The sequence below is a fragment of the Acomys minous genome (assembly GCF_964271855.1).
Source record: "Acomys minous genome assembly, chromosome: 7".
NCBI lineage: Eukaryota > Metazoa > Chordata > Mammalia > Rodentia > Muridae > Acomys > Acomys minous.
In genome coordinates, this window is record NC_140488.1 from 20,317,339 (window position 1) to 20,344,832 (window position 27,494).

The window sequence follows — 27,494 nt, forward strand, 5'->3', positions numbered from 1 at the left end:
TGTAAGTGTATACAGAGCAGAGCACAGCTACAGTTTAAACATTTACAAGTTTCTTAGGTGTGTGTTGCCTTTCAGGTCTTCTCTTGCTCATCAGACTTCCTTGAAAGAAGACAATGTAGTAGCATGGGCACAGGAGGACAGCTACAACGGGCACACTGACGCTGGGGAAAATACTAACCCTCACATCCTCATCCTAACGTTCCCTGACTCTTGCTCTTGGTGGTCCATGGCGACAAAAATCATAGTCACTGAAACTGTCCCAAGAATATTCATTCTTTCTGACTTCAAGGGACTCTAAGAGCATTCTCCTTCTCTTCTGAGAAAATGTGAAGAATAAGTGTAGAGCTCATGGTACCTGACACGAGAGGATAGTTTCTGAGAAGAACATACCTACAGACATAGCTGACAAACAAATTTTCCTTCTTTTATTCACAAAGTATTAAGTGAAAATAAAACTTGTGGTCAACACTGAAATTAAAATGCCAGGGGTGGGAAGCAATTTTGAATCCTTTCTATGACACAAAAACATAACTGTCAACTTTTCTTTTTTTTTTTCTAACAGATCTTATCCCCAGGACACTCCTAAGCTTCTTTCCATCCTCCCACTGCAATGTGCTAATTTTCCTCGGTCTGAGTCTCTGGACTGTGTGTGCTCTGGTATCTGAGAAGGCTTCACCGTCTGCTAAACATGAATACTGTTGCTCATCAGTGTAGGTTAGGTGGTGACCCTCAGGAGTGGATGCTTTCCCACGTGCTAAAGAGCTAGCGGGGCTTTCTCCTGCATGACTTTGTTGATGTTTATGGAAGTTTGTGGTACGACTAAAGCCTTTTGGACACCAGGAACACTTAAAGTGGTTTTTTTTTCTCTTGGTGATCCAGGATATGCATTTTAAGATCTGACCTGCACCTGAAGCTACTGCCACATTGCTGACACGTGAAAGCCTTCTCTTTGATATGACCTCTTTGATGATGCCTAACAAGCTCAGATAGAACTCTGAAGCTTTTCTTACATTGCTGATGTGTAAAGGGTTTGTCTCCTGTGTTGCTTTCCCCATGAGCCCTGGGTGTCAGATGCTGCTCTTCAGACACTGAAGCTACCGTTTTTCCCCCTCCCTTGAATAGCCTGACCAATTCTCTGCTCCATGCTCGTAGTCGGACGTTTCTTCCCCGCCTTCTTTTTCCTGGACATCTTTCTGATCTTTAGTGGTCTTGCTTCTGTTTCTGATATAGAGGCCAATTCAGGCTGATCATTTTCCATGGCAGTTTCTGGCTTTAGCCCTGTACACAGAAAGAAACGAATCAATCAAGTGTTTCATAGAAAAGAAAATTCAAAGGAATAGAGAGAATTGTTGATAACAATTACCTTAAAGAAATACATAAATGCCGGGCATGGTGGCGCATGCCTTTAATCGCAGCACTCAGGAGGTAGATGCCAGCGATCGCTGTGAGTTTGAGGCCAGTCTGGTCTGCAAAGCAAGTCCAGGACACCCAAGACTACACCAAGAAACCCTGTCTCAGAAAAACAAAACAAAACAAAACCCAACTCCGCCTAAAACAAAATAAAAAAAAAACAAAACAAGACAACAACAACAACAAAAACTCATAGACTAGTGATTCTGACCTGGGCTGGAAAAATGGAGTAGATCCATAGTTCCTTGATCCAGTTGGTCAGGGACAGCAAAATGCCCATTAAATGATGGCAGAAGTCACAAAAATAAATTATAAAAAGTGGAGAATGGTAAGGAGGTCTGGGAGGCAAGGAAAACACAGAAGGGCATAGCACATGCATCCACGCAGAGGAAAGCAGTAACTTAGACCCAGGGTTTCCCCAGCCAAAACCTTCTGCAGAGGCTGCCTGGATGGGCTTACTCTGATCGTTAAGGAACGATCAGAGGGACATATGCAGTCCTAAGTGCTTACAGTAGAAAAGAAGGTTTCCAACTCAGTAATCTTGAAGTTCCCCCTTCAAGAAACTTGTAAAAAGCAAAGGAGGCCCTAACCAACGTGAAGAGATAGAGTTCTAACAATGAAAATGGAGAAAGCAATTAAATAAAGTGCTGCTTTAAAAAAAAAATAAAACAGCAGCCAGGCCTGGTGGTGTATGCTTTTAATCCTGGCACTCAGGAGGCAGAGGCAGGTGGATCTCTTGTGAGTTCGAGGCCAGCCTGGTCTACAAAGGGAGTCTAGGACAGCCAAAGCTACACAGAAAGACCCTGGCCTCAAAAAACGAAAACAAAAAACAAACAAACAAAAAACAGCAAGAAAAGTGGTAAGTCACCATGAAGTTGGACAAAAACAAATGGAAGACCCAAAGGACTAACAAGAAGCATAAAGTACAAGCAGGCTTCGTGGCACAAGATTGTAATCTCCACCCTAGGCAGACACCCAGAGGGCAGATCAATGCTAGCATGGGCCACATTGTGCATCACCCTGACTCAGAGTGCCCTCCCAGAAGATACAAATAGAGGGCACGTGGTGGTTTGCATGAGAATGGCTCCCACAGGCTCATGTATTTGACTGCTTTGATACCAGGGAGCGAAACTGTGTGAGAAGGCTTAGGGGACATGGTCTTGTTGGAGGAGGTGTGTCACTGGGGGTGGGCTTGGAGGCTTCAGAAACCCATACCAGGCTCTCTCACTCTCTCCCTTTCTTTCTGTCTCTCTCTGTGCCTCTGTGTGTGTGTGTGTGTGCGCGCGCGCGCGCGTGTGTGCGTGCGTGCGTGTGTCTGTCTGTCTTTCTCACTCTCTCTGATGCCAACTAAGACACTACAGAAAGATACATGTGGCATGATCTTCTAAACCCATAACACCAGAGATCTGGAGATGGAAGGAAGAATGTCACAACTTCAAAAGCCCAGCCTGGGACACACAGTGGAAATCTATCTGAAGTGGAAAAAAAGAAGGAAATTTAAATGCTCCTATTAGTTGACAAAACAAAACTATATGGGGAAAAAATCACACATCACTTCAGGATAAAAATCACTTATAAATATAGAAATTCTGACAACGAAGTAAAAAAGCAATTACATACAGGAAGTTGACACTAATGCAGTAAGTCAAGACAAAGGAATAAAAGGCATTCTGGGTGGTTGCTTACAAGGAAAATCCTGAGGTTGCCCAAGAAATCTAAAAGTACAATAAAATAAAATAAAATAAAAATAAAAAAGACTTGTAGGTAGTACACTCTATTTACAAGATACAAGATGCCAAAATAAAAGTCCCTGGCATTTAAGAAGTGATATAATGAGGAAATCAAAATTAAAATTACTGCCCTTGCTGTTGTTACAACAGGAATGAAAAGCCAAGGCACATACACAGATAATAATGAAGAGCAGATGGGAGAAACCAAGGGCTACCTAACTTAATGTGTGATGTGGGAGTCTGACACAGGTCCTTCTGTGTCAAACAGTTTACCAAGTGAGCATCTCTCAGGCCCAAACAAACAAACAAACAGAACGTCAAAACTGAGCACAGTGTGCTGAACTTCAAAACTGAGCACAGTGTGCTGGGATAATTGGAAAACAAAGTAATGAAGAACAGGGAAATGGGGAGCCCAGTTCTAAGAAGAACTGGACCAAATACGTAACAATATGCAGAAACTTTAATACCAGTTAAGCGATGTGACACCTACACACCTCATGTTGTTGCAACATTCAGAAAAGCCAAAGAAGAAATTAAAAACAAAATTGGACGCTCTTAAAGAAGCACAACAGGGGCTGCAGAGATGGCTCAGAGGTTAAGAGCGCCGGCTGCTTCCCCAAAGGTCCTCAGTTCAATTCCCAGCCACCACAGGACGGCTCACGACCATCTATAATGAGATGCAGTGCCCTTTTCTGGTGTGCAGTTGTTCATGCAGACACAACATTGTATACTTAATAAATAAATAAACCTTTAAAAAGTAAAGAAGCACAACAATTGATATATAAATAGCTTGCTAAAGGAAAAACAACAACTAATAAAGACTTGCACACTATCCTGGTCGGGTTTTTATGAACTTGCTGCAAGCTAGACTTATCTGGGAATCGGAAACTCAACTGAGAAAAGAGATGCCAAGCCAAGCAAATGAACCTAGGGTGCATAAGACAGCAGCAAGCTGAGCAAGCCAGTATTCAGTGACCCTCAGAGGCCTCTGCTTCAGTTCCTGCCATGACTTCGCTGAAGTGTCAGATGAGATGAACCCTCTCCTCTCTCTCTGAGGGCCCTGTGTTTTGTTGTTGTTTTTGGAAACAGGGTTTCTCTGTGTAGCCTTGACTATCCTGGACTCGCTTTGTAGACCAGGCTGGACTCGAACTCACAGAGATCCGCCTACCTCTGCCTCCAGAGTGCTGGGATTAAAGACATGTGCCACCACGCCCAGCCCTCTAAGGGCACTTTGTTTGTGGTGTGTGTCACAGCATTAGAAATCATAATTAAGGAAAGTGCCAAGCCGAGAAAAACTGGCCCCTGAGTTCTATGTAATGCAGAACAGTGAAAGCTTTCAGGGTTCTCTCCACCCAAGTTCCTTAGACACAAAGTCACACCTCGAGGTCTTCTGGAAGAAGTGGCTGAACAGATGCGGCCCCAAGGGTCGGGGATGGTTCTGACGGCTATAATTATGTGAAGATGGGGGGGGGGGGTTGAACTCTAACGAGAAGCCACAGGGAAGGGAGTTCCAGAGTGTCTTTTTAGAAAGCTAGACGATGAAGTTTAACAATCTGAGAAATGCTGCCGTGGCTTCTGTCTTGAGAAGAAAGAAAAATGTCTATTCAGAATTTGAAAACCAAAATGCAGTTAAAAAGAAAAAACTTTAAAAGATACAACACACTTTTAAAAGAAATCAACAAATTGGAGGACACTAAAAAGCAAAAAGATGGACAAAGAAGGAACAGAAAGTGACAGTCAGAATGTGGATAAAGTACAGAGAAATATAGAAATTTCTACAGAATATGTCCCACTTTGAACGCGAGGAGAAAGCCAGCCAAAGCAACAGAAAGAGTGTCAATGGCATTTTACTCTAGAAGGTTACATCTTGCCAAAGAATGGTACAGGAAGACTGTTGAGTATCAAAAGGGGGCCAAAGGGCTGAAACAGAAACTGCTGCAGCTGCTCAAAGTGCCTGGGTTCGAGAAAGAGATTTACATTTATTTAAATGGAAAACGGCACACAGATGGGCCAAGTGTCTTCAGCAGAAGTCACCTCTATTGCTGTGAGGACACACTACGCAGCTCTTATAAAAGCAAGCATTTAATTCAGGATTTGCTTACAGCTCACAGGCTTAGCAGAAAGGCATGACACTGGAACAGCATCTAAGAGCAGAGAGAGAGAGAGACAGAGAGAGACAGAGAGAGACAGAGAGAGACAGAGAGAGAGAGAGAGAGAGAGAGAGAGAGAGAGAGAGAGAGAGAGAGACAGACAGACAGACAGACAGACAGAAGACAGACAGAGACAGAGACAGAGACAGAGACAGAGACAGAGACAGAGACAGAGACAGAGACAGAGACAGACAGACAGACAGACAGACAGACAGACAGGCAGGCAGGCACAGACAGACAAACAGACAGAGAAGGAGGGAGACACTGACATAATGTGGACATTTGAAACCTCAAAGTTTACCCCCAGTGACATAGCTCCTCCAACAAGGTCACACTTACTCCACAAAGCCACATATTCTAAATGTCCTTAAACAGTTCCACAAACTGGAACCAAATATTCAAACCCATGAGCCTGTGGGGACCATTCTTAGTTAACCACCACACAAAGGGTGATGGAAAGGCAGAAAAAGCAAAACTGGCAAAATTATAACCAAAATGAAACCTTGAGCAGCATGTTAGTAAACATTCCTTATAGCTTTGCAAACCTCCAGAAGGGTCGGGAAGAAACAACCAGAAAGACGAGACCAAGGCCGGAGAGATAGCCCAGATGTTCAGAGCACTGGCTGCTCAGTCATGAGGCCTCAGACCCAGACCTGGCACATACACTGGGAAGACTATTGACACCTCCAGCTCCAAGGGGTTCAATGCCCTTTTTAGCCTCTATGAGCACCCTCACAAACACAGACATGGACAAACACACATAAGTTTTAAAAAAATGTTATCTCTTCATAAAAAAGAAAAGATAGGACCAACAGCCTCACAGAGGGCTATTTCAACCTGGAAATAAGGGATAAAGGAAAGAATGGAAAATGCTAAACGTTGGATAGGAACGTGAGTATATGCCATCACACCATGAAAAACTGACTAGCTGGGCTTGTTAAATATCACCAGCCTCGTCATACTGTTTATTGTTTCATATGCAAATCAAGAAGTAGTAAGTTTCTGCTGGGCATAGTTGTGCAGGCCTTTAATCCCAGCACTCGGGAGGCAGAGGCAGGTAGATCGCTGTGAGTTCGAGGCCACCCTGGTCTTCAAAGTGAGTTCAGGACAGCCAAGGCTACACAGAGACACTCTGTCTTGAAAAAACAAAACAAAACAAAAAAAGAATCAGTAAATTTCTTATGACACTGTCAGCATTTTTTGTATCTACTAAGAGTGTATTTCAGATATATACTGGCCTAATATCTACATAAAAGTTATTTAGATAAGTTTATGTCACTAACATTCTATTAAAACAGACAAAATATTTTAAAGGATTTTGTATAGGATAGAAAAATAAGACCATTTTTCTAACTTAGAGGCAAGTCAACTCAATTGACACAACTATGGAGATTTTTAAAGCTCTCCTGAAATAATTTGGTACATTTCTTAAGTTTAACAAATTGGTTGTTTGTTATCTATTGCATTTTTTCCAATAAAGACTTTGAATTTACTTGAAGTATTCTTTGGCTTATATAGAGAACATTTATTTTAAAGGTAATGCCAATAAACCCTATTAATTATAAAAGTGGCACCTCTTGGGTTTTCTTCATCTATTCCAAATTTAAATTTACCTTGAGCCTTTCCAAAATTCATACACACGCGCGCACACACACACACACACACACACACACACACACACACACACACACGATGCTTGTGTCTTTGAGTTAATATAATTAAAATAAAAATTTACAAACTCAGCCCAGACTACATAATAGTAGAAGGCTCTTTCCTTTTGAAAAGACTTATTTTATTGTTATTTGCTGTCATTTCTGGGAGTGGCGGTGGTGTGTGGTGTGTGGTGGTGGTCATGTGTGTGTGTGTGTGTGTGTGTGTGTGTGTGTGTGTGTGTGTTGTGTGTCTATGTTGTGGTGTGTCTATGGTGGTATGTGTGTGAGGTGTGTTGTATCTAGAAAGGAAGAAGTCCCCAAATCAATAGGTAAGAAGCAATCTAGATCCATTATAGTCCAACGGGGGCTTCCTCACAGCGTGTGGTTTTCATCAGGACAGGCCACGTTACACAGCTTGGATACAAAAGGGACAAGGTATCTTTACCTAGAGAGGTGGCTGTCTTGTAGATGTCCAGCATTACATCACTGTAGAGTGTCTTCTCAGAAGTGTTCATCATAGACCACTCCTCCTCAGAAAAAAGCACGTCTATATCTTCAAATGTCCCCAAGTCCTGAAGAAGAGATTGGACAACGTGAGCCTAGTACTACTGCTGTACTGCCTGGGAATCACATGGTGGGCCGCATGCTGAAGAAATGATCACTATAGAAGGTAGGTGGAGAAAGTGGGATGCCAGGAAGTGGCCAGGCAGATCAGGAAATAACCTGGGAAACATTCAGTTCCCTTTCCTCATCGTGAAAGTCTCGTTGCCCTGGGGAGCATTAAGGTCAAATGGAACCCAGAGCACCTCGTAGGGACTATGGGTGTTAGCAGCATGAAAAGAGCAGACAAGATAAGAGGATAAAATGAAATAACAACAAAAAGCGATCTGGTTCCCCTCCCACCCCCAGGCCCCTCTGTCCAGCAGCTTCTGTGTCTACTCACGCAGCCACAGCTCGCGACACTCCCAACACTGGGCCCACTGCTCTCTTGACTATAATCCCTCATAACGGGAATTTCTCTTTTCCTTTTGCGTAAAAGATTAGAAAGCACTAGACTTAAAAATCTTTTTTTGTTCCTGTCATCCTAGTTTTTCAATCTCCCTATAACTAAGGCAAGATTCTGTAGGGAAAGGGAATTAAACAAAGGGAAAAATAACCAACGGCCCCCCAGAAGAAACTCTGCCCTATATTCTTAGGTTGGATCCTGAAGAGAGCTGGTGTGCTCCTGTCACCTGAGGTGTCTTTTGATTCTCCCACTCACCAGCAGCACCAAGAGCATGCTGCTAGGAGACGCAAGTGGCTTTCTTTTTTTATTATTACTAAACATTTTTTACATATACATTTATACTATTACACATATATACAACAGACTACCTACAGCAGCAAGAAGAACCACGACACAATCAGGGGATTATATAAATATTACATTCTTAGTGTTTAGACCGTTTGTCTGGCAGCCTTGAAGAAAACATCTTTCCTATCTTGGAGAGTCTACAACTCTGAACGTAAATCACTATCGTATCTCATATCTCTATCGACTTAAAACATCTATCTCGACCTAAAGAGATCTTAACCTCTGTACAACTAAGTGCTGTGACATGTTTTTAGATACCCCCCCTTAACATCCCTTTCTTGCCTTTTATTTCTCCATTTCTAAGATCTCAGGCCTTGTACTCCTACATCTGCTCCCTTTAAGGCCATGAGAGACTCTACTAGGGACTCTCAACCTTATAGAGTGACTGTCAACACGTGGTTTTGGTTCCTGCCTAGTCAGTCATCCTAAAGGAATGAGAGCTGTCAGCTAAAACCTATCTACCTCTACCCTAAGCCATTGATTGTGCATTGCAAAGAATCTTTCTTCTCACCTCACTGGGCACTTCATCAGGCTGTGCCTGCAAGCAGGTGACCAGAGCTGCCGCCTGTGTGACATCCTGGGGATGATGCTTCTGCACCCAGTTCTTCATGGCCTGGGGCAGACTATTCAGGAACTGCTCTAGCACCAGAACTTCCAAGATCTGCTCTTTTGAATTGGTCTCTGGCATCAGCCACTGGCGGCATAACTCCCGAAGCTGGCTGGCAGCCTCCAGTGGCTTAGATGGTGGCTTGTAACGGAAGTTGCGGAAGTGCTGCTGAGCACTTGCGGAGGGAAGACATTTGGTCTGTGAGCTGTCATCCCTGCTCTGGGTTGGGATCTCTTGAAGAGATTCATTACTTTCCTGCACGCTCCGCATGTGAGCGCGGAAGACCTCATCTTCCTTCTCCTCACTCATCACCACCAGTCCCCTTGAGACCACCTTTCACAGCCGAGGCGTGTCAGGTTTGATACCAAGCCAATAAATGAGCAACTTTTCTTCCTAAGGGGGGGGGGCAGGGGGACACAGAGAGTGAGAGAAAAGAAAGTTACATGACACACATTCACTTGGCATTTTATTACCAAAGAAAAATTAACAGAAACATTCCTTCCTCTCCTCTAAATTCAACTGTAAAGTACTATGGTAGTGTATTACCTCTGAAGCTATATTTCTCTCCTTTGTTTTTCCACGTTGGATTATAGCATAGCTCAGTAAAGAAAAATACCAAACAATGCACTTATTTCTCGCCTCCCTCCCACCCACAACCGCCCTCTCCCCCCCCGCCCCGCCATTGAAGAGTTTAGGAAAAGATGGCACCCAATGGCTGACAGAAACCCTGACACTATTGAATACTTTATTTGTGCACCTCTGTCTAATTTCACAAATAGGGCACATTCCTGTTTTGTTTACATATAACAAGCAATCCTAGTATTTCAGCTGCACTCAGCGGAAAAACCCACTTTACCTTAAATTCCTTACAGTAAGTGAATTTTTTGCCTCACGGCCCCTTTAACATTTTCCATATCGCGTGTATTAACGGTTACAGAGAGCCTGACATATCAGTAGAGGTCAGAGATATCCTTAGGGGAATTGTAATGTTCATCACGGTGAACGTCGCCCCCCTCTCCCCAACACACTGGAAGCAGAACATTGCTATTTGGGGGATGCACACCTCTGAGTTGTGTATACAGGGCCCTGTGCAACGTTACTCCTGTGTATTCAAGTGTGTGCTTAACCGGGAAAACGTACAGCCACCCTTTGCTTACAAGATGTTCAAATGTCAGGTTATTTTAACAACAGGGACGGTGATGAATAATGAATGTTCTCATACATAGGAAGTGTCTGGAGAGGGGTGAGTAACCTTGTCCAGACCTCACACTTCCTCTGAATATGACTGTGTATTCTCCAGGCGAAGGATGGCCTTGATGACCTGATGTTCCCAGAGGCAGGCAATTCAGCAGAAGCAGCACCGAAACTCCTGGAACGGAGCAAGCACGCACACACGGTTCGTGACATATGGTGACATATCCAAACACGGGAGACACCGTGGTACTTCTCAGCTTTTCGTTTCAGCAGAAGCCACTGTATCTTTAAGGCTAGACGGCCCGCTCTCTAATACAATGACCATGAACTAGTGGAAACTGGCAAGCTTTGTGTGTGCAGTGGTGGACCTTACCACCTGAGTCCATTCCACCAATTTGTCACACTTTCTACACAGACCACTGTGACACCCACAAACACTTTGCATGCAAGCAGCTTGGGACTGCACTCTAGCCAGCATTCTGACTTGAATAGGCACTTAGCTAGGAGGTGGCTTTCGGAGCCTAGCAATTGCTGGTGGCGGCCGCATTTGTAGAACACAGAAGAGGAGCTAGGTGGTAGTGGCACACACCTTTAGTGCCAGCACTTGGACGGCAGAGGCAGGTGCATCTCTGAGTTTGAGGCCAGCCTAGTCTACAGAGAGAGAAGAGAGAAGAGAGGAGAGAGAAGAGAGAAGAAGAGAGAAGAGAGAAGAAGAGAGAAGAGAGAAGAGAGAAGAAGAGAGAGAAGAGAAGAGAGAAGAGAGAGAAGAGAAGAGAGAGAAGAGAGAAGAGAGAGAAGAGAGAAGAGAGAGAAGAGAGAGAAGAGAGAAGAAGAGAGAGAAGAGAGATGAGAGAGAAGAGAGAAGAGAGAGAAGAGAGCAGAGAGCAGAGAGCAGAGAGCGGAGAGAGGAGAGCGGAGAGCGGAGAGAGGAGAGAGGAGAGAGGAGAGAGAAGAAAGAAGAGACAAGAGAGAGACAGAGACAGAGAGATATTCTGGATAGCCAGGGCTACACAGTAAGCCTTGTCTCAGAAAAGCAAAGAAGAAAAGGGGAAGGAGGAGGAAAAAGGAAAAGAAGCTCTCCTTCATTGTCCTACTTCTGACTCCTGTCCCTGACTGGCTAACAGCCAGAAACTTCGACAGTAATAATCAATCCATGGGTGAAAGAACTGCAGTCCCTCTTTCGGAAAACATCACAGATGACGTCATTAAACTTGGCTTATGAAGCCCAGGCACGGTGGCACCCGGCACCTGGGATGCAGAAGCAGACAGATCTCTGTGAGTTTGAGGCTAACCTGGTCTATACAGTGAGTTCCAGGACAGCCAGAGCTACATAGGTGAGACCCTGCTTTAAAGAAGGAAACGAAACCTCAAGGGAACTGTTGAGATGGCTCAGCTGTTAGGAGCGATTCACTGGTCTCACAGAGAAGCCTAGTTCAGGTCCCAATACCTTGCAGCCTGCCTAGCTGTGGTTCTTCACCTGACACTTTAACAGGGGTCACCTAAGACCATCTAGAAAACACAGGCATTTACATCCCAACTCACAGCAGTACCAAACTGCAGGTACGACGTAGGAACAACAACAACAAAACCACTTTATCGTTAGAAGTCACCACAACATGAGAAACTGTAGTAAAGGGTGGCAGTGTGAGGAAGGCTGAGAAGCACTGCTGCGGCACTGGAGATCCAAGAATCTAACCACCTCTCTGGCCTCTGCTGGCAACCCCTACACACACACACCAACACACACACACACACACACACCACGTGCGTGGAAAACTTTAAATCTTTTAAAAACGTCTTATGAGGGACTGTCAAGAAGGCTCAGGGGTGAGGAGGCTTGCCACCACAGCCCTTATGACTGCAGTTAGATCCCTGGAAATCACATGGCCAACGAGAACACTGCTGAACAGGTAACTCAAGGGCTAAGAGCATTTACTACTGTTTCACAGGACCTAGGCTCGAGTCCTACATTCACACGACACCTGAGTCACAACTGTCTAAAATTCCAGTTCCAAGGGATCTGGCATCTCTTCCAGCCTCTACTGAACCAGACAAGTGATAAACATACACACGTGGCAGGTAAAACACGAATACATGCAAACAAAAACAAAGAAGTAGGGCCGGGTGTGGTGGTGCACGACTTGGGAGGCAGAGGCAGACAGACCTCTGTGAGTTCGAGGCCAGCCTGGTCTACAAAGCGAGTCCAGGACAGCCAAGGTTGTTACATGGAGAAACCCTGTCTTGAAAAACCAACAAACAAACAAACAAACAAAAAACCAAACCAAAACAAGCCAAAAACGAAACAAACAAACAGAAACAAAACCCCAAAGAAATCTTTTTTTTTTTAAAGTCAGAAAGGAGGGAGGGGGGACAAACAGAAAACCCCAGGCAACTGCCTTCCCAAACCGGTTTGACCTCTGCATCAGTGGGAGTAGATGCACTGAGCCAGCCAGCGCAAGGTGGCAGTAGCACTTAATGGCAGGAGTGGGTGCACGGCCACAGGAGGGAGCTGGCGAGCACGGAATTCACTTCCTGGTTATTTGTTTGTTTGTTTTAAAATGGCGAACTGATGCTGTCTGGAGAGATGGCGCGGCCGTTATCCGAGCGAAATTGACTTCCACTTCCAACAACTACGTGGGCGGCTTACAACTCCTTCTAACTCAAAATCCTGAGGGATTCAACACCTCTCATCTCCCTGTACTCAACGTGAACATACCTGCACAGAATTAAAAATTAGCTAAATATTTTTAAATGGTCCTACGAGCCGTGCTGTAGGGCTAGTCCCCCGATGCTGCCAGTGTAAGGTTAATGCTGATCAATGTTTTATTAAGTAGTAGATATTTGTCTGTACTTCTATTTTCTATCTGGAATCCTTCCTTCGAACTCGTCCTCGGCAAGGACCAAATGAAGCACCGTTAGCCCACTTTTAAACTCTGAAAGCCACCTTCTTGCTACAGGACCACACAAGTCAGAACTTGGCTAGAACTTAAGTCACACACCCTTCTCTACCACCCAAACCGCACAAAGCACCTAAAAAAAAAAGTTGTCTTCAAAGACAAAAATTATGTGGATAAGTAAAAGGAGCAAGCCGGCATGGAGGCGCATGCCCGTAATTCCAGCTACTCGGGAGGCAGAGGCAGGTGGATCGCTGTGATTTTGAGGCCAGCCTGGTCTACAAAGCGAGTCCAGGACAGCCAGGAGTACACAGAGGAACCCCGTATCGAAAAACCAACCAGCTAAACGAAAAAAAAAAAAAAAAAAAAAACCTACCACAAACCAAATACCCCCCAAAAAATACACACACACACTCAAAAAAAAAAAAAAAAAAAAAAACAAACAAACAAAGAGTGACAAAGAAAGAAAAAGAGCAATGAACCCCTCCTTGCCCTAATGTTTGAATTTAGTTGCAGATTCAGACGTTGCGAAGCCGTCCCCCAAAACTCCCACTACAGGAGCGTTTCGGCAATTGCGTTCCCAGCGCCCAAACTCGCGGCAACCCCACAGAAAAATATGGCATCCCCTTCGACTCCCACTCACCACCAGCTAACGGCTGCTCCAAATGGCGCCCAAACGGAATCTAATGGCGAACTCACCTCGTCACCTCGTCAGCTCGTCAGCTCGTCGAGGCACTACCGGCTTTACCCAGGTCGCTCTCAAGCCGCGAAGGACCTCCCGCCAACCCCAGGCCCCGCCTGCAAAACGTGTCTCTCGGGGTGTGTGGGTGGGGCGAGGGGTGGGGAGTAGACTGTGTTTCCGGTTTCCTTTCATGAGGCCACATCCTGTGATCTCACTTTTGCGTTCAGCTGTTTCCGGAAGTATCCGATTCGCGCGCTCGGCTTTTTGTTGTTGTTTTATGTATGGAAATGTGTATGCATGTGTATATGCATGTTTGTGTGTACATTACATGCGTGCAGTACCTGTGGAGGCCAGAGAGGGCGCGGAGGCTGGAGTTGGTGGCAGCGAGAGCCACAAGGTTAGATGCTGGGAATCGCACCCAGGTCCGCTGTAAAAGCAACGGTCGGTTTAAACTGCTAAAGCCGCCTTTCTAGCTGCTGGCTCCAGTTTAGCGGTTAATTCAAGAATTGACGCTATGGAGTCTGGAGACCTGCTGCAAGCCATAAGAACTCTGAAACTTGTTGGTGGTTTAGGGGCTATGTAGCTTACCGATTCCGGGTTCGGAGATATCCCATCTCCAGTCTTGAATTGATGCCCGTCCACATGGTTTCTGCTGGGAAGCCGTGTCTGCCAAGAAGCCAAAGAAGAATATGGCGCATGAGATTCCAACCGTCTCAGGACGGCTACATACTATGTGTTCTTCTTGAGTCCCAGCCAGTGCGTTGTAACTGTGCTCGTTATACTACTTAGCTGTAGCTTCATTTAGTAAGGTAGTTTAGTCCTGGTCAGATCTCACCATAGATAACAAACATTTGTTTTTAACTTTTAAAATTGTCTGGCAGTCCTTTCTAACCATTCATTTATTCTTTTTTTTCATTTATTCTTATATAAATGTATTCTTATGTAAATGTTTCATTATTGTCTTATAAAAAAAATTGTGGGGGTGGAGAGATGACTCAGAGGTTAAGAGCACAGGCTGGCTGCTCTTGCAGAGGACCCAGGTTCGATCTCAGTACCCACACAGTGGTTCACGGCTGCCTGCAACTCCTGCTCCAGGGTACCTGATGCCCACTTCTGACCTCCGCAGGGACCAGGTACACACATTGCAAACTGATATACGTTCAGGCAAAACCATTCATATAATCAAAATAAATAAAAGTAAAAAAAATTTTTTTAATTGCAATGTAAAACCGGGCATGGAGGCACACGCCTTTAACCCCAGCACTCAGGAGGCAGAGACAGGCAGATTGTTGTGAGTTTGAGGCCAGCCTGGTCTACAAAGCCAGCGCTACACAGAGAGATGCTGTATCGAAAAACAAAAAAATAAAAAATAAATAAAAATAAAATTTGCAATGTATAACTAGCTTCCACAGGGTTATGTACATTAGCAGGGATAGATTTTAAAATACGGACTTAAAGGCAGGGTGTGGTGGCACATGCCTTTCATCCCACCACTCAGGAAGGAGAGGCAGGCAAATTGCTGAGTTTGAGGCCAGCCTGGTCTATAAAGCTAGTCCAGGACAGCCAAGGCTACACAGAGAAACCCTGTTTTGAAAAACCAATATGCACCCGGGCATGGTGGCGCACACCTTTAATCCCAGCATTCGGGAGGCAGAGGCAGGCAGATCCCTGTGAGTGCGAGGACAGCCTGGTCTACAAAGCAAGTCTAGGACAGCCAGGGCTACAGAGAGAAACCCTGTCTTGAAAAACAAACAAACAAACAAACAAACAAAAAAGAAAGAAAGAAAAACCAGTATGTATATATTGGCAGGTATAGGCTCCAATTTTCTTAGCAATTATATTACAGACTTATTAACTGAGAGTAACTCACTTATAACTAACCCAGCTACCCTAAACAATAGGAAAAGACGATAGAAGAATACAACAAAACAAAAACAAACAAACAAACAACAACAACAAAAACCCGAACCATAAGAATATCAGTTCCAAGGAACGATTCTCCTGGCGTAATCAGCAGAATTTCTTCTTCTGGAAACTAGGGCAAAGAGAATCTGGAACCTCAGCCAGAGTCCAGAGCCGCAAAGCCTTCCATTCAGTGGTTCTCTCTAGGAGCATCTCAAAGTCTAGCAATGAACAGCCAAACTGCCCCCAGTTTCCAAAGGCCCTGCCTTTTGATTTTGGCTCATTTTTATACCTCCTCTCAGAATTTGTTCAAGGACGTTTTTCAGCTGGTTAACAACCAATCTCCCCAAAACGGTGGTTCGACTTCCAAGGGTATAAACATCACCTGTTCTCTCACAAGTCTTTTTCTCATCCCCCACGTGTGATCTAAACAAAAAACATATTTATCTCTCGTTGAGAGCCCAGAGGGCATAGGCCTGAGGGCAGAGTGGAGAGGCAGAGGGACAGGCAGAGGCAGAGGCCAGAGGCAGAGGCAGAGACAAAGGGACAGGAAGAGGCAGAGACTGAGGCCCGAGGCCAGAGGCCTGAGGACACAGACCTGAGAGCATTGGCCTGATAGTGAGGCTGAAGGGCAGATTGCAGACCCCAGAGGGCAGAGGTATGAAGGCAGAGGTCAAGGCCAGAGGGCAGGGAACTCAGGAAGGACAGAGGGCAGAGGCTTGAGGCCTCAGGGCAGAGGCCTGAGAGCAGAGGCAGAGGCAGAGGCTTGATGATAAAGGCAGAGGCCTGAGGTAAGGGACCTGAGGACAGAGTGCAGAGGCCTGAGAGCATAGGACTGAGGCCTGAGGGCAGGGGCCTGAGGGCAAAGGCCTGAGGACACAGGACTGAGATCTGGGTCCAGAGGCCTAAGAGCAGAGGCCTGAGGGCAGGGGCCTGAGAAGAGAGGCCTAAGTCTTGAGGGGAGAGGCCTGACAAGGCAGAGGATACAGAGGTAGAGGTAGGAGCAGGGGCAGAGGCAGAGGCAGAGGCAGAGGCAGAGGAGGTGGCAGAAGCAGAGGCAATCAGGACACAGGGACAAATGGGAGGGCAGAGACAGAGGGCAGCGGCCAGAGGCCAGTGCAAAGGGTTGATTCTGAGAGCAGAGTCCTTAGGCCTGAAGGCAGAGGCCTGAGGCCTAAAGGCAAATGTCTGAGGGCAAGAGCAGAGGAAGAAGCTAAAGCAGAGGCAGAGGCAGAGTCCTGAGTGCAGAGGCTGGAGTGCTGGGGCCTGAGATCTGGGGGCGTGGGCTTGAGAGGAGAGGCTGGAGGCCTGATGGTAGAATCCTGAGGGCACAGGCTTCAGAGGAGAGGCCTGAAGCAGAGGACAGGGACAGAGGGCAGCGGCCAGAGGCCAGAGGGCAGTACAAAGGGGTCAATTCTGAGGGCAGAGACACAAGCAGAGTTCAGAGGCAGAGATCCATGAAGAGGGTCAATTCTGAGGGAAGTGACGGAGGGCAGAGACCAGAGAGCAGAGGGCAGAGGCAAACACAGAGGCAGAAGTCTAAGGTTAGAGCCCAGCCTGAGGGCAGAGCCCTTAGGGCAGAGGGCAGAAATCTGAGAGCAGACACCTGAGGGCAGAGCAGAGGGAGAGGCAGAGGCCTGAGGACACAGGCCTGAGGTCTGAGGGACTATGTCTGAGGACTGAGTGTAGAGAGCTGAGAGCATAAGCCTGAGGCCTGAGAGTAGAGACCAGAGGGCACTGACCTGAGGCCTGAGGCCTGAGGCCAGAGGCCAGAGGACACTGACCTGAGGCCTGAGGCCAGAGGCCTGGGTACAGAGGCCTGAGATCTGGAGGCAGTGCCTTGAGAGCAGAGGCCTGAGGCCTGAGATCAGAGGCCTTAGAGCAGTGGCCTAAGGCTTGAAGGGAGAGGCATGGCGGCAGAGGCAGAGGCAGAGGTAGACATCAGTGCTCAGGGCCAAATCCAAGGGCAGAGACAGAGGGCAGTGGCCTGAGGCCAGAAAGCAAAGGCTGGAGGACAGTTCAAAGGGTTGATTCTGAGAGTCGAGGCCTTAGGCCTGAGTGCAGAGGCCTGAGGCCTAAAGGCAAAGGCCTGAGGGCAAGAACAGATGCAGAAGCAAAAGCAGAGGCAGAGGCCTGAGGTTGGAGGCAGAGGGAGAGACTTGAGGGCAGAGACAGAGACATAGGCAAAGGCAGAGAGGGCAGGGGCAGAGTCATGAGGACAGAGGCCTGAGGTCTGGAGGCCTCAGCTTGAGAGCAGAGGCTTGAGGCCTAAGGGCAGAAGCCTGAGGCTTGGGGGCTGAGGCCTGAGGGGAGAGACAGAGGAAGCGTCAGAGACTAAGGCCTGAGACCAGAAGTCTGAGAGCTTTGGCCTGATGGCACAGGTAGGAGGGCAGAGTGCGCAGGCCTGAGGGCAGATGGCAGATGCCTTAGGGCAGAATCCTTAGTCCTTAGGGTGGAGGCCTGAGGGAACAAGCGGAGGCCCGTGAGGAGAGAACAGTGGACTGAGGGGAAATGGCAGAGGTCTGAGGACATAGGCCTGATGCCAGAGGGGACATGCTTAATCCCGGTGCCTTAATCCTCTAACAATCTCACTAGTCCACCAGAACCGTGGACGAACCTGCAGCACCCATTTCCAATCTGCGCGTTTCCTACCTCCCTGAGGCGCTGGTCAGCTTCCCTGGGCGATCCTTCAGGGAAGGATCCCTTCTTTCCCCGATATCGGTGAGATCTCCACTTGTGGCGCCCATGCTACCGCGGTGCAGAGTCAAGGGCGAGGGACTACGGATTTAACACACACACACTAAAACAGCGGGTCCTTCGTGTTAAGAGAGCAGCAGCAGCAGGGGCAGCAGCTTTTAGTCAGTGTTCAAAGAGCCTTCTTATAGGCAGCAAAACAGGCATGCCACTCGCAGGTGAAATCCCTCAAGAGTTGATTGCGCACAGGAGGAAAAGTCCCGAGGAGGGGAGGGGTGCGTTCTCAGAGCAGTAAACATGACTAGCTAACCAACATAAACACAGACACGGAAGCTGCTAGAAACAGGACATGAAACAGCAAGACAGGCAGGCAGCCCAGTCGGGCCTGGTTCCTACAGGCAGAAGCCTGAGAGCAGAGAGAGGCCTGAGGGTAGATGCCTGAGGCCTGAGAGCAGAGGCCTGTGAGCAGAGCCTTAAGGCTTGAGGGGGAGAGGCCTGACGGCAGAGGCTTGAGGGTAGATTGAAGAGGCCTGAGGGCAGAGATCTGAGAGGAGAGGCCATAGAGCAGAGGCAGAGGCACAGTCTGAGGCCTGAGGCCTGAGGACAGAGATCTGAGAGCATTGGCCTGATGGTGAGGCTGAAGAGCAGATTGCAGAGGCCTGAGGGCAGAGGGCAGGGCACTAAGGACAGAGGGCATAGCCTGAGAGCAGAGGCCTGAGGGCACAGGACTTAGAGGAGAGGCCTAAGGGTAGACGCCTGAGGCCTGAGAGAAGAAGCCTGAAAGCAGAGGCCTAAGGCTTGAGGGGAGAGGCCTGACAACAGAGGCAGAGGCAGAGGCAGAGGCAGAGGCAGAGGCAGAGGCAGAGGTAGACATCAGTGCACAAGGCCAAATCCCAGGGCATGGACAGAGGGCAGCGGCCTGAGGCCAGAGGGCAAAGGCCAGAGGCCAGTGCAAAGGGCAGATGCTGAGGGCAGAGACAGAGGATAGAGGCCTAGAGACAGAGGGCAGAGGGTAGAGGCAAAGGTCTGAGACCAGAGGCCAGAGACTAGAGGCCTGACACCACTGGCCTGATGTCACAGGCCAGGAGGCAGACTGCAGAGGCCTTGGGACAGAGGCCTGAGAGCAGATGGCAGAGGCATAGGGCAGAATCCTGAGGCCTGAGGGCAGAGGGCATGGGTAGGGACAGGGGGAGAGAGAGCAGTGGCCTGAGGCCTGAGGGAAGAAGCTTTAGGCCTTAGTGCAGAGGCCTGAGGCCTGAGGACAGTGACCTGAGGAATCAGGGCAGAGGCCAGAAGCCCAAGGCCCGAGAACAGAGACCTGAAAGCATTGTCCTGAGGGCAAAGGCCTAAGGCCTTATGGAAGAGGCCTGATGGTAGAGGCCTGACTCCTAAGGGAAGAAGAGGCCTGAGGCCTGAGGGCATATGCTTGAAGGTACTGATGTGAAGAATGAGGGCAGAGGCCGGACACCCAAGGGCAGAGGCAAAGGCCAGAGTGTCTAGGCCTGAGGTCATAGGCCAGAAGGCATTGGCCTGAGGGCAGAGGGCAAGAGGCCTGAGGCCTGACGAAGAGGCTTGAGGCCTGAGGGAAGAGGCCTGAGGCCTGAAGGAAGAGGCCTGGGGTCAGAGGACATTGGCCTTGAGGACAGAGGCCTGAGACCTGGGGGTAGCAGCCTGAGAGCAGAGGCTTGAGGTATGAAGGCAGAGCCTGAGAGCAGAGAGAGGCCTGAGAGGAGAGGCCTGAGTTTTGGGGACAGAGGCCTGAGGGTAGTAGATTCCTGAGGCCTGAGAGTAGAGGCATGAGAGCAGAGGCCCAAGTCTTGAGGGGAGAGGCCTGACAGCAGAGGCAGAGGAAGAGTCTGAGACTGAGGCCTGAGGACTGAGGCCTGATGGAAGAGGGCAAGGACAGAGGGCAGAGGCCTGAGGGTAGAGGGAGAGACGGAGGTGTGAGGTTAGAGGCAGAGGCCTGAGAACAGAGGACTGAGGCCTGAGTGCAGAGGGAGAGATTTCTGGGCACAGGCCTGAGGGAAGATGCCTGAGGCCTGATGAAAGAGGCCTGAGACCAGGGGGCAGCAGCCTGAGAACAGAGGCTTGACGCCTGAAGGCAGAAGCCTGAGGGCAGAGAGAGTCCTGAGAGGAGAGGCCTGAGGCTTGAGGCCAGAGGGCTGAGGGTAGATGCCTCAGGTGTGAGAGCAGAGGCCTAAGGCTTGAGGGGAGAGGCCTAACAGCAGTGCAAAGGCAGAGGCAGTGGGAAATGCAGATTCCTGAGGGCATAGGCCTAAGGCTTGAGGGGTGAGGCCTGACAGCAGAGGCAGAGGCAGAGTTAGAGGCAGAATCAGTGCACAGGGACAAATCTGAGGGCAAAGACAGAGGCCAGCATCCAGAGGACAGAGGACAGAGGACAGAGGCAGAGTCATAGGCCAGAGGCAGTGGCAGAGGCCTGATAGCAGAGGCCCGAGGCCTGAGGACAGAGGCCTGAGACCACATTGGCCTGATGGCACAGGCTGGAGGGCAGACTGCAGAGGCCTGAGGGCAAATGGCAGAGGCATAGGGCAGAATCCTGAGGCCTGGGAGCAGAGGCCTCAGGGCAGAGGCAAGTACAGGGTCAGAGAGGCCAGTAGCCTGAGGGCTGAGGCCTGAGGCCTGAGGACAGAGGGCAGAGACTGGAAGGCAGACGCCTGAGGGCAGAGGAAGTGGCAGAAGCCTGAGGATAGTGGCAGAGGCCTTAGGATAGAGGGCAGAGCCCTTAGGGCAGAGGCTTGAGGTCTGAAGGCTAAAGCCTGAGGGCAAGAGTAGAGGCAGGATCAGAAACAGAGTCAGAGGCCTGAGGTTGGAGGCAAAGGCAGAGGCATAAGTTGGAGGCAGAGGCAGAAGCAGAAGCAGAGGCAGAGGCAGAGGGAAAGGCAGACTCCTGAGAGCAGACGCAAAGTCCTGAGGACAGAGGCCTGGATCTATGGTCAGGAGTCTGAGAGCATAGGCTTGAGGTCTGAGGGCAGAAGCCTGATGGCACAGGACTCAGAGAAGAGGTCTTAGGCTTGGGGGCAGACCTGAGGGAGAGGCAGAGGAAGAGTCAGAGACTGGGGCCTGAGGCCAGAGGCCTGAGGTCAGAGGCGTGAGAGCACTGGCCTGATGACAGAGGCTGGAGAGCAGACTGCAGAGGCCTGAGGGCAGAGGGAGAGGCCTGAGGACAGTGGCCTGATGCCTGAGGGAGGAGGTCATGGCCCTCAGGCCTCAGGCCTCTGCACTCATTCTTAAAGTCTCTTCTTTCAGGCCTCAGGCCTCTGCACTCAGGCCACTGCCCTCAGGCTACTGGCTTCTCTGACCCTGCCCCAGCCTCTGCCCATTGCCCTTAGGCCTCAGGATTCTGCCCTATGCCTCTCCTGCTTGCCCAGCCTGTGGTCTGAGGCTGCTACCTATGACTCTGCATCTGGCCTCTGCCTCTGCCTCTGCCCTCTGCATAAGAACTGTCTTTGCTTCTGCCTCTTCCTTTGCATAACCTCACCCCCCCACCCCACCCCCGGCTTTTAATCTGTCCCCTGCCCTTTGCCTTCTTCCCTCTACACACTGTCCTCTGTCCTCTGGCTTCAGGCCTCTGTCCTCTGTCATTAACCTCTGAGTCAGCCCTTTGCACTAGCCTCTGGCTTTGTCCTCTGGCCTCAGATTTGTCCTTGTGCACTGATGTCTGCCTCTGCCTTTTTCTCTGCCCTCAGACCTCTGCTTCTGCCTCTGCCTCTCCCTCTGCTGTCAGGACTCTCCCCTCAAGCCTTAGGCCTCTGCTCACACACCTCAGGCTTGGGCCCACAGGCCTCAACCCTCTGCTCTCATTGTGTTACCCCCAGATCTCAGGCCTCTTGCCTCTGGCCTCAGGCCTCAGGTCATTGCCCTCAGGCCTCTATCCTCAGGCCTCAGGCCTCAGGCTTATGCTCTCAGCCCTCTGCACTCCGGCACCCGGCCTCTTCCCTCAGCTTCAGGTCCCAGTCTTCAGGCCACTGCTGCTATCCTCATGTCTTGGCCTCTCCCATTGCCCTCAGGCTCCTTCCCTCAGGCCTGAAGCTACTACCCTCAGGGCTCTGCCCTCAGGCTCTGCCCTCTGCCCTCTGGCCTCTGGCCTCTGCCCTCAGGACTCAGGACACTATCCTCAGGCCTCTGCCACTATCCTCAGGCTTCTGCCACTCTCTCTGCCTTTAGGCCTCTGCCCTGAGGACTCTGCCCTTTGGCCTCTAGATTATGCCCTCAGGCATTGGGTAATTGCCTTCAGGCCCCTGCCCTCAGGCCTCGGGACTATGCTCTCAGCCCTCTACACTCAGGCCTCAGGCCTCCTCCCTCAGGCATCAGGCCACTGTCCTCAGGCCTCTACCTCTATCCTCAGACCTCTGTCTCTCCCTCTGCCCTCAGGCCTCTGCAGTCTGCCCTACAGCCTCTGCCATCAGGCCAATGCTCTCATGCCTCTGTCCTCAGGCCTCTGCCCTCAGGTCACAGTCTCTGACTCTTCCTCCGCATCTATTCTCAGGTCTGCCTCCAAGCCTAAGACCTCTCCTCTGAGTTCTCTGCCTTCAGGCCCTTGACCATAGATCCAGGCCTCTCTCCTCAGGACTCTTTCCTCAAGATTGTGACTCTGCCTTTAGAATTCTGCCTTTCCCTCTGCCTTTGCCTCGATCTCTGCCCTCAGCAGTAGCCTTTGCTTCTGTTTCTGCTTCTTCTTCTACTCTTGCCTTAGGCCTTACCCTTTAGGCTTCAGGCCTCTGCACTCAGGCCTATGGTCTCTGATCTCAGAATCAACCCTTTGCACTGTCCTCTGGGTTTGCCCTGTGGATTCAGGCCGCTGCCCTCTTTCTCTGCCCAGGGATTGGCCCTGTGCACTGATGTCTACCTCTGTGACTGCTCTGTCTCTGCCCTCAGACCTCTCCCTCAATCCTCTGCCTCAGCTTCTGCTTCTCCATCTGCTCTTGCCTCAGGCCTTAGCCTTTAGGCCTTAGGCCACTGCCCTCCCCCCAACTCTCTGCCCTGGGATTTGGCCCTGTGCACTGATGTCTGCCTCTGCCTCTGCCTCTGCCTCTTTTCTCATGCACTCCCCTTAAGCCTTAGGCTTCTGCTCTCAGGCCTCAGGCCTCTGCTTCAGCATGCTGCTCCCAGATCTTAGGCCTCTGGCCTCAGGCCTCAGAATTCAGGTCACTGTCCTCAAGCCCTTACCCTCAGGCCTCAGGCCTATGCTCTCATCCCTCTGCACTCAGGCCTCAGGCCTCTGTCCTCAGGCCTCTGCCACTATCCTCGGGCTTCTGACACTCCCTCTGCCTAATGCCTCTGACCTAAGGGCTGAAGCCTCTGCCCTCTCTCCTCAGGTCTCTGCCCTCTATCCTTAGGCATCTAACTTGTGCCTTCAGGCCCCTGCCATCAGGCCTCAGGCCCATGCTCTCAGCCCTCTGCACTCAGGCCTCAGGCCTCTTCCCTCAGCTTCAGGCCTCTGTCCTCAGGCCTCTGCCACTATCCTCAAACCTCTATATCTCCGTCTTACCCTCAGGCCTCTGCCCTCAGACCTCGAGCCTCTGCTCTCAGGCCTCAGCCTTCAGGCTATGCCCTCTCTCCTTAGTCCTCTGCCCTCTGGCTTTGCCTTCTGTCCTCAGGCCTCTGAAGCCTGGACTTTAGCCTCTGCCATTAGGCCAATGCTCTCAAACCTCTAGTTTCCGACCTCTGGACTCAGTCCTCAGTCTCTGCCTCTTCTTCAGCCTCTCCCTTCAGGTCTGCCCCCAAGCCTACGACCTCTCCTCTGAGTCCTGTACCATCAGGCTTCTGCCCTCAGGCCTCAAGTCTCTGCTCTCAGGCCCCGGACCACAGATCCAGGCCTCTGTCCTCAGGACTCTGCCCTCTGGACTGTGCCCCTGCCCTCCCTGTGCCTTTGCCTCTGTCTCTGCCTCTTCCCTCAGGCCTCTGGCTTGACCTCTACCTCTGCCCTCCAGTCTCTGCCCTCTGTCCTCAAGCCTCTGCCCTCAGGCCTCAGGCCTCAGCCCTCAGGCTACTGGCCTCTCTGACCCTGTACTTGCCTCTGCCCTGAGGCCTCTGCTCCCAGGCCTCAGGATTCTGCCCTATGCCTCTGCCATTTGCCCTCAGGCCTCTGCAGTCTGCCCTCCAGCCTGTGCCATCAGGCCAATGTGGTCTCAGGCCTCTGTCCTCAGGCCTCGGGCCTCTGCTATCAGGCCTCTGCCACTGCCTCTGGCCTATGACTCTGCCTCTGTCCTCTGTCCTCTGTCCTCTGGATGCTGGCCTCTGTCTTTGCCCTCAGATTTGTCCCTGTGCACTGATTCTGCCTCTAACTCTGCCTCTGCCTCTGCTGTCAGGCCTCACCCCTCAAGCCTTAGGCCTATGCCCTCAGGAATCTGCATTTCCCACTGCCTCTGCCTTTGCACTGCTGTTAGGCCTCTCCCCTCAAGCCTTAGGCCTCTGCTCTCACACCTGAGGCATCTACCCTCAGCCCTCTGGCCTCAAGCCTCAGGCCTCTCCTCTCAGGACTCTCTCTGCCCTCAGGCTTCTGCCTTCAGGCGTCAAGCCTCTGTTCTCAGGCTGCTGCCCCCTGGTCTCAGGCCTCTTTCATCAGGCCTCAGGCATCTTCCCTCAGGCCTGTGCCCAGAAATCTCTCCCTCTGCACTCAGGCCTCAGTCCTCTGTTCTCAGGCCTCTGCCTCTAACCTCACACCTCCGTCTCTCCCTCTACCCTCAGGCCTCTGCCCTCTGTCCTTGCCCTCTTCCATCAGGCCTCAGTCCTCAGGCCTCAGTCTCAGACTCTTCCTCTGCCTCTGCTGTCAGGCCTCTCCCCTCAAGACTTGGGCCTCTGCTCTCATGCCTCTACTCTCAGGCCTCAGGAATCTACTACCCTCAGGCCTCTGTCCCCAAAACTCAGGCCTCTCCTCTCAGGCCTCTCTCTGCTCTCAGGCTCTGCCTTCATACCTCAAGCCTCTGCTCTCAGGCTGCTACCCCCAGGTCTCAGGCCTCTGTCCTCAAGGCCAATGTCCTCTGACCCCAGGCCTCTTCCTTCAGGCCTCAGGCCTCTTCCCTCAGGCCTCAAGCCTCTTCGTCAGGCCTCAGGCCTCTTGCCCTCTGCCCTCAGGCCAATGCCTTCTGGCCTATGACCTCAGGCCTAGACACTCTGGCCTTTGCCTCTGCCCTTGGGTGTCCGGCCTCTGCCCTCATTCTTCACATCAGTACCTTCAAGCATATGCCCTCAGGCCTCAGGCCTCTTCTTCCCTTAGGAGTCAGGCCTCTACCATCAGGCCTCTTCCATAAGGCCTTAGGCCTTTGCCCTCAGGACAATGCTTTCAGGTCTCTGTTCTCGGGCCTTGGGCTTCTGGCCTCTGCCCTGATTCCTCAGGTCACTGTCCTCAGGCCTCAGGCCTCTGCACTAAGGCCTAAAGCTTCTTCCCTCAGGCCTCAGGCCACTGCTCTCTCTCCCCCTGTCCCTACCCATGCCCTCTGCCCTCAGGCCTCAGGATTCTGCCCTATGCCTCTGCCATCTGCTCTCAGGCCTCTGTCCCAAGGCCTCTGCAGTCTGCCTCCTGGCCTGTGACATCAGGCCAGTGGTGTCAGGCCTCTAGTCTCTGGCCTCTGGTCTCAGACCTTTGCCTCTACCCTCTGCCCTCTGTCTCTAGGCCTCTATCCTCTGTCTCTGCCCTCAGCATCTGCCCTTTGCACTGGCCTCTGGCCTTTGCCCTCTGGCCTCAGGCCGCTGCCCTCTGTCCATGCCCTGGGATTTGGCCTTGTGCACTGATGTCTACCTCTGCCTCTGCCTCTGCCTCTGCCTCTGCCTCTGTTGTCAGGCCTCTCCCCTCAAGCCTTAGGCCTCTGCTTTCAGGCTTCTTCTCTCAGGCCTCAGGCGTCTACCCTTAGGCCTCTCCTCTAAGTCCTGTGCCCTCAGGCCTCTGCTCTCAGGCTATGCCCTCTGTCCTTAGTGCCCTGCCCTCTGCCCTCAGGCCTCTGCAATCTGCTCTTCAGCCTCACCATCAGGCCAATGCTCTCAGATCTCTGTCCTCAGGCCTCAGGCCTCAGACTGTGCCTCTGCCTCTGCTCTATGGCCTCTCCTCTCAGATCTCTGCCCTCAGGCCTCTTCAATCTACCCTCAAGCCTCTGCCCTCAGGACTCTCCCCCCCCCCCAGGCCGCAGGCCTATGCCATCATTCCTATGCCCTCAGGGCACTGCCAGAAGGCCTCTGCACATAGACATCAGGATTCTGCTCTAAGGCCTCTTCCGTCAGGCCTCTCCCCTCTGCCACTGCCCGCTAACATCTGCATCTTGCCGTGCTTCTGCCTCTGCGCCTATGCCCACTGTCTTCTTGCCTTTAAACTCTAGTTTCTGCCCTCTGCCCTCAGGCCTCTGTCCTCAGGCCCTCCATAGTCCTCCCTCCAGCCTGTGCCATCAGGCCAATGCTGTCAGTCCTCTGGACTCTGGTTTCAGGCCTCTGCCTCTGCACTCTACCCTCTACCCTCTGCCCTCTGCCCTCTGCCCTCTGCCCTCTGTCCTCTGGGTTTAGGCCTCTGTCCTCTGTGTCTGCCCTCAGAATCGATCCTTTGAACTGGCCTCTGGCCTTTTCCCTCTGGCCTCAGGATGCTGACCTCTGTCTCTGCGCTCAGATTTGTCCCTGTACACTGATTCTGCCTCTGCCTCTGCCTCTGCCTCTGCCTCTGCCTCTGCCTCTGCCTCTGCCTCTGCCTCTGCCGTCAGGCCTCTCCCCCTCAAGCCTTAAGGCTCTGCTCACAGGCCTCTGCTCTCAGGCCTCAGGCATCTACCCTCAGGCCTCTCTCTGCTCTCAGGCTTCTGCCTGTAGGAACCAGGCCCGACTGGGCTGCCTGCCTGTCTTGCTGTTTCATGTCCTGTTTCTAGCAGCTTCCGTGTCTGTGTTTATGTTGGTTAGCTAGTCATGTTTACTGCTCTGAGAACGCACCCCTCCCCTCCTCGGGACTTTTCCTCCTGTGCGCAATCAACTCTTGAGGGATTTCACCTGCGAGTGGCATGCCTGTTTTGCTGCCTATAAGAAGGCTCTTTGAACACTGAATAAAAGCTGCTGCCCCTGCTGCTGCTGCTCTCTTAACACGAAGGACCCGCTGTTTTGGTGTGTGTGTGTTAAATCCGTAGTCCCTCGCCCTTGACTCTGCACCGCGGTAGCATGGGCGCCACAAGTGGAGATCTCACCGATATCGGGGAAAGAAGGGATCCTTCCCTGAAGGATCGCCCAGGGAAGCTGACC

General features: G+C 50.6%; 1 protein-coding gene across 4 annotated transcripts; it reads right to left on the minus strand.

The window, feature by feature from the left end:
• Positions 1-430: 430 nt before the first annotated feature.
• Positions 431-14,298, minus strand: LOC311601902 (putative zinc finger protein 75C). 4 transcript variants are annotated; one of them, XM_084789658.1, is made up of 4 exons: positions 14,262-14,298; positions 8,808-9,296; positions 7,388-7,514; positions 431-1,278 (listed from the first exon to the last, which is right to left on the minus strand). In XM_084789658.1, exons 2-4 carry the CDS (start codon positions 9,210-9,212, stop codon positions 1,082-1,084), a joined length of 729 nt encoding a protein of 242 aa, XP_084645784.1. In that variant the 5' UTR covers positions 9,213-9,296; positions 14,262-14,298; the 3' UTR covers positions 431-1,081. The 4 variants fall into 4 exon arrangements, with proteins under 4 accessions (XP_084645784.1, XP_084645782.1, XP_084645783.1 ...); XM_084789656.1 differs by lacking the exon at positions 14,262-14,298 and adding an exon at positions 13,691-13,821; XM_084789657.1 differs by lacking the exon at positions 14,262-14,298 and adding an exon at positions 13,635-13,801.
• Between the last annotated feature and the right edge of the window lie 13,196 nt (positions 14,299-27,494).

Coding starts and splice junctions, on each gene's coding strand:
- LOC311601902 (XM_084789658.1), bottom strand. CDS start 9,212: ATGAGTGAGGAGAAGGAAGATGAGGTCTTCCGCGCTCACATGCGGAGC. Junction 7,515..8,807: donor CTGATGAAGTGCCCAGTGAG/GTGAGAAGAAAG, acceptor TCTCTTCTTCAG/GACTTGGGGACATTTGAAGA. Junction 1,279..7,387: donor CAAGACAGCCACCTCTCTAG/GTAAAGATACCT, acceptor TTCTGTGTACAG/GGCTAAAGCCAGAAACTGCC.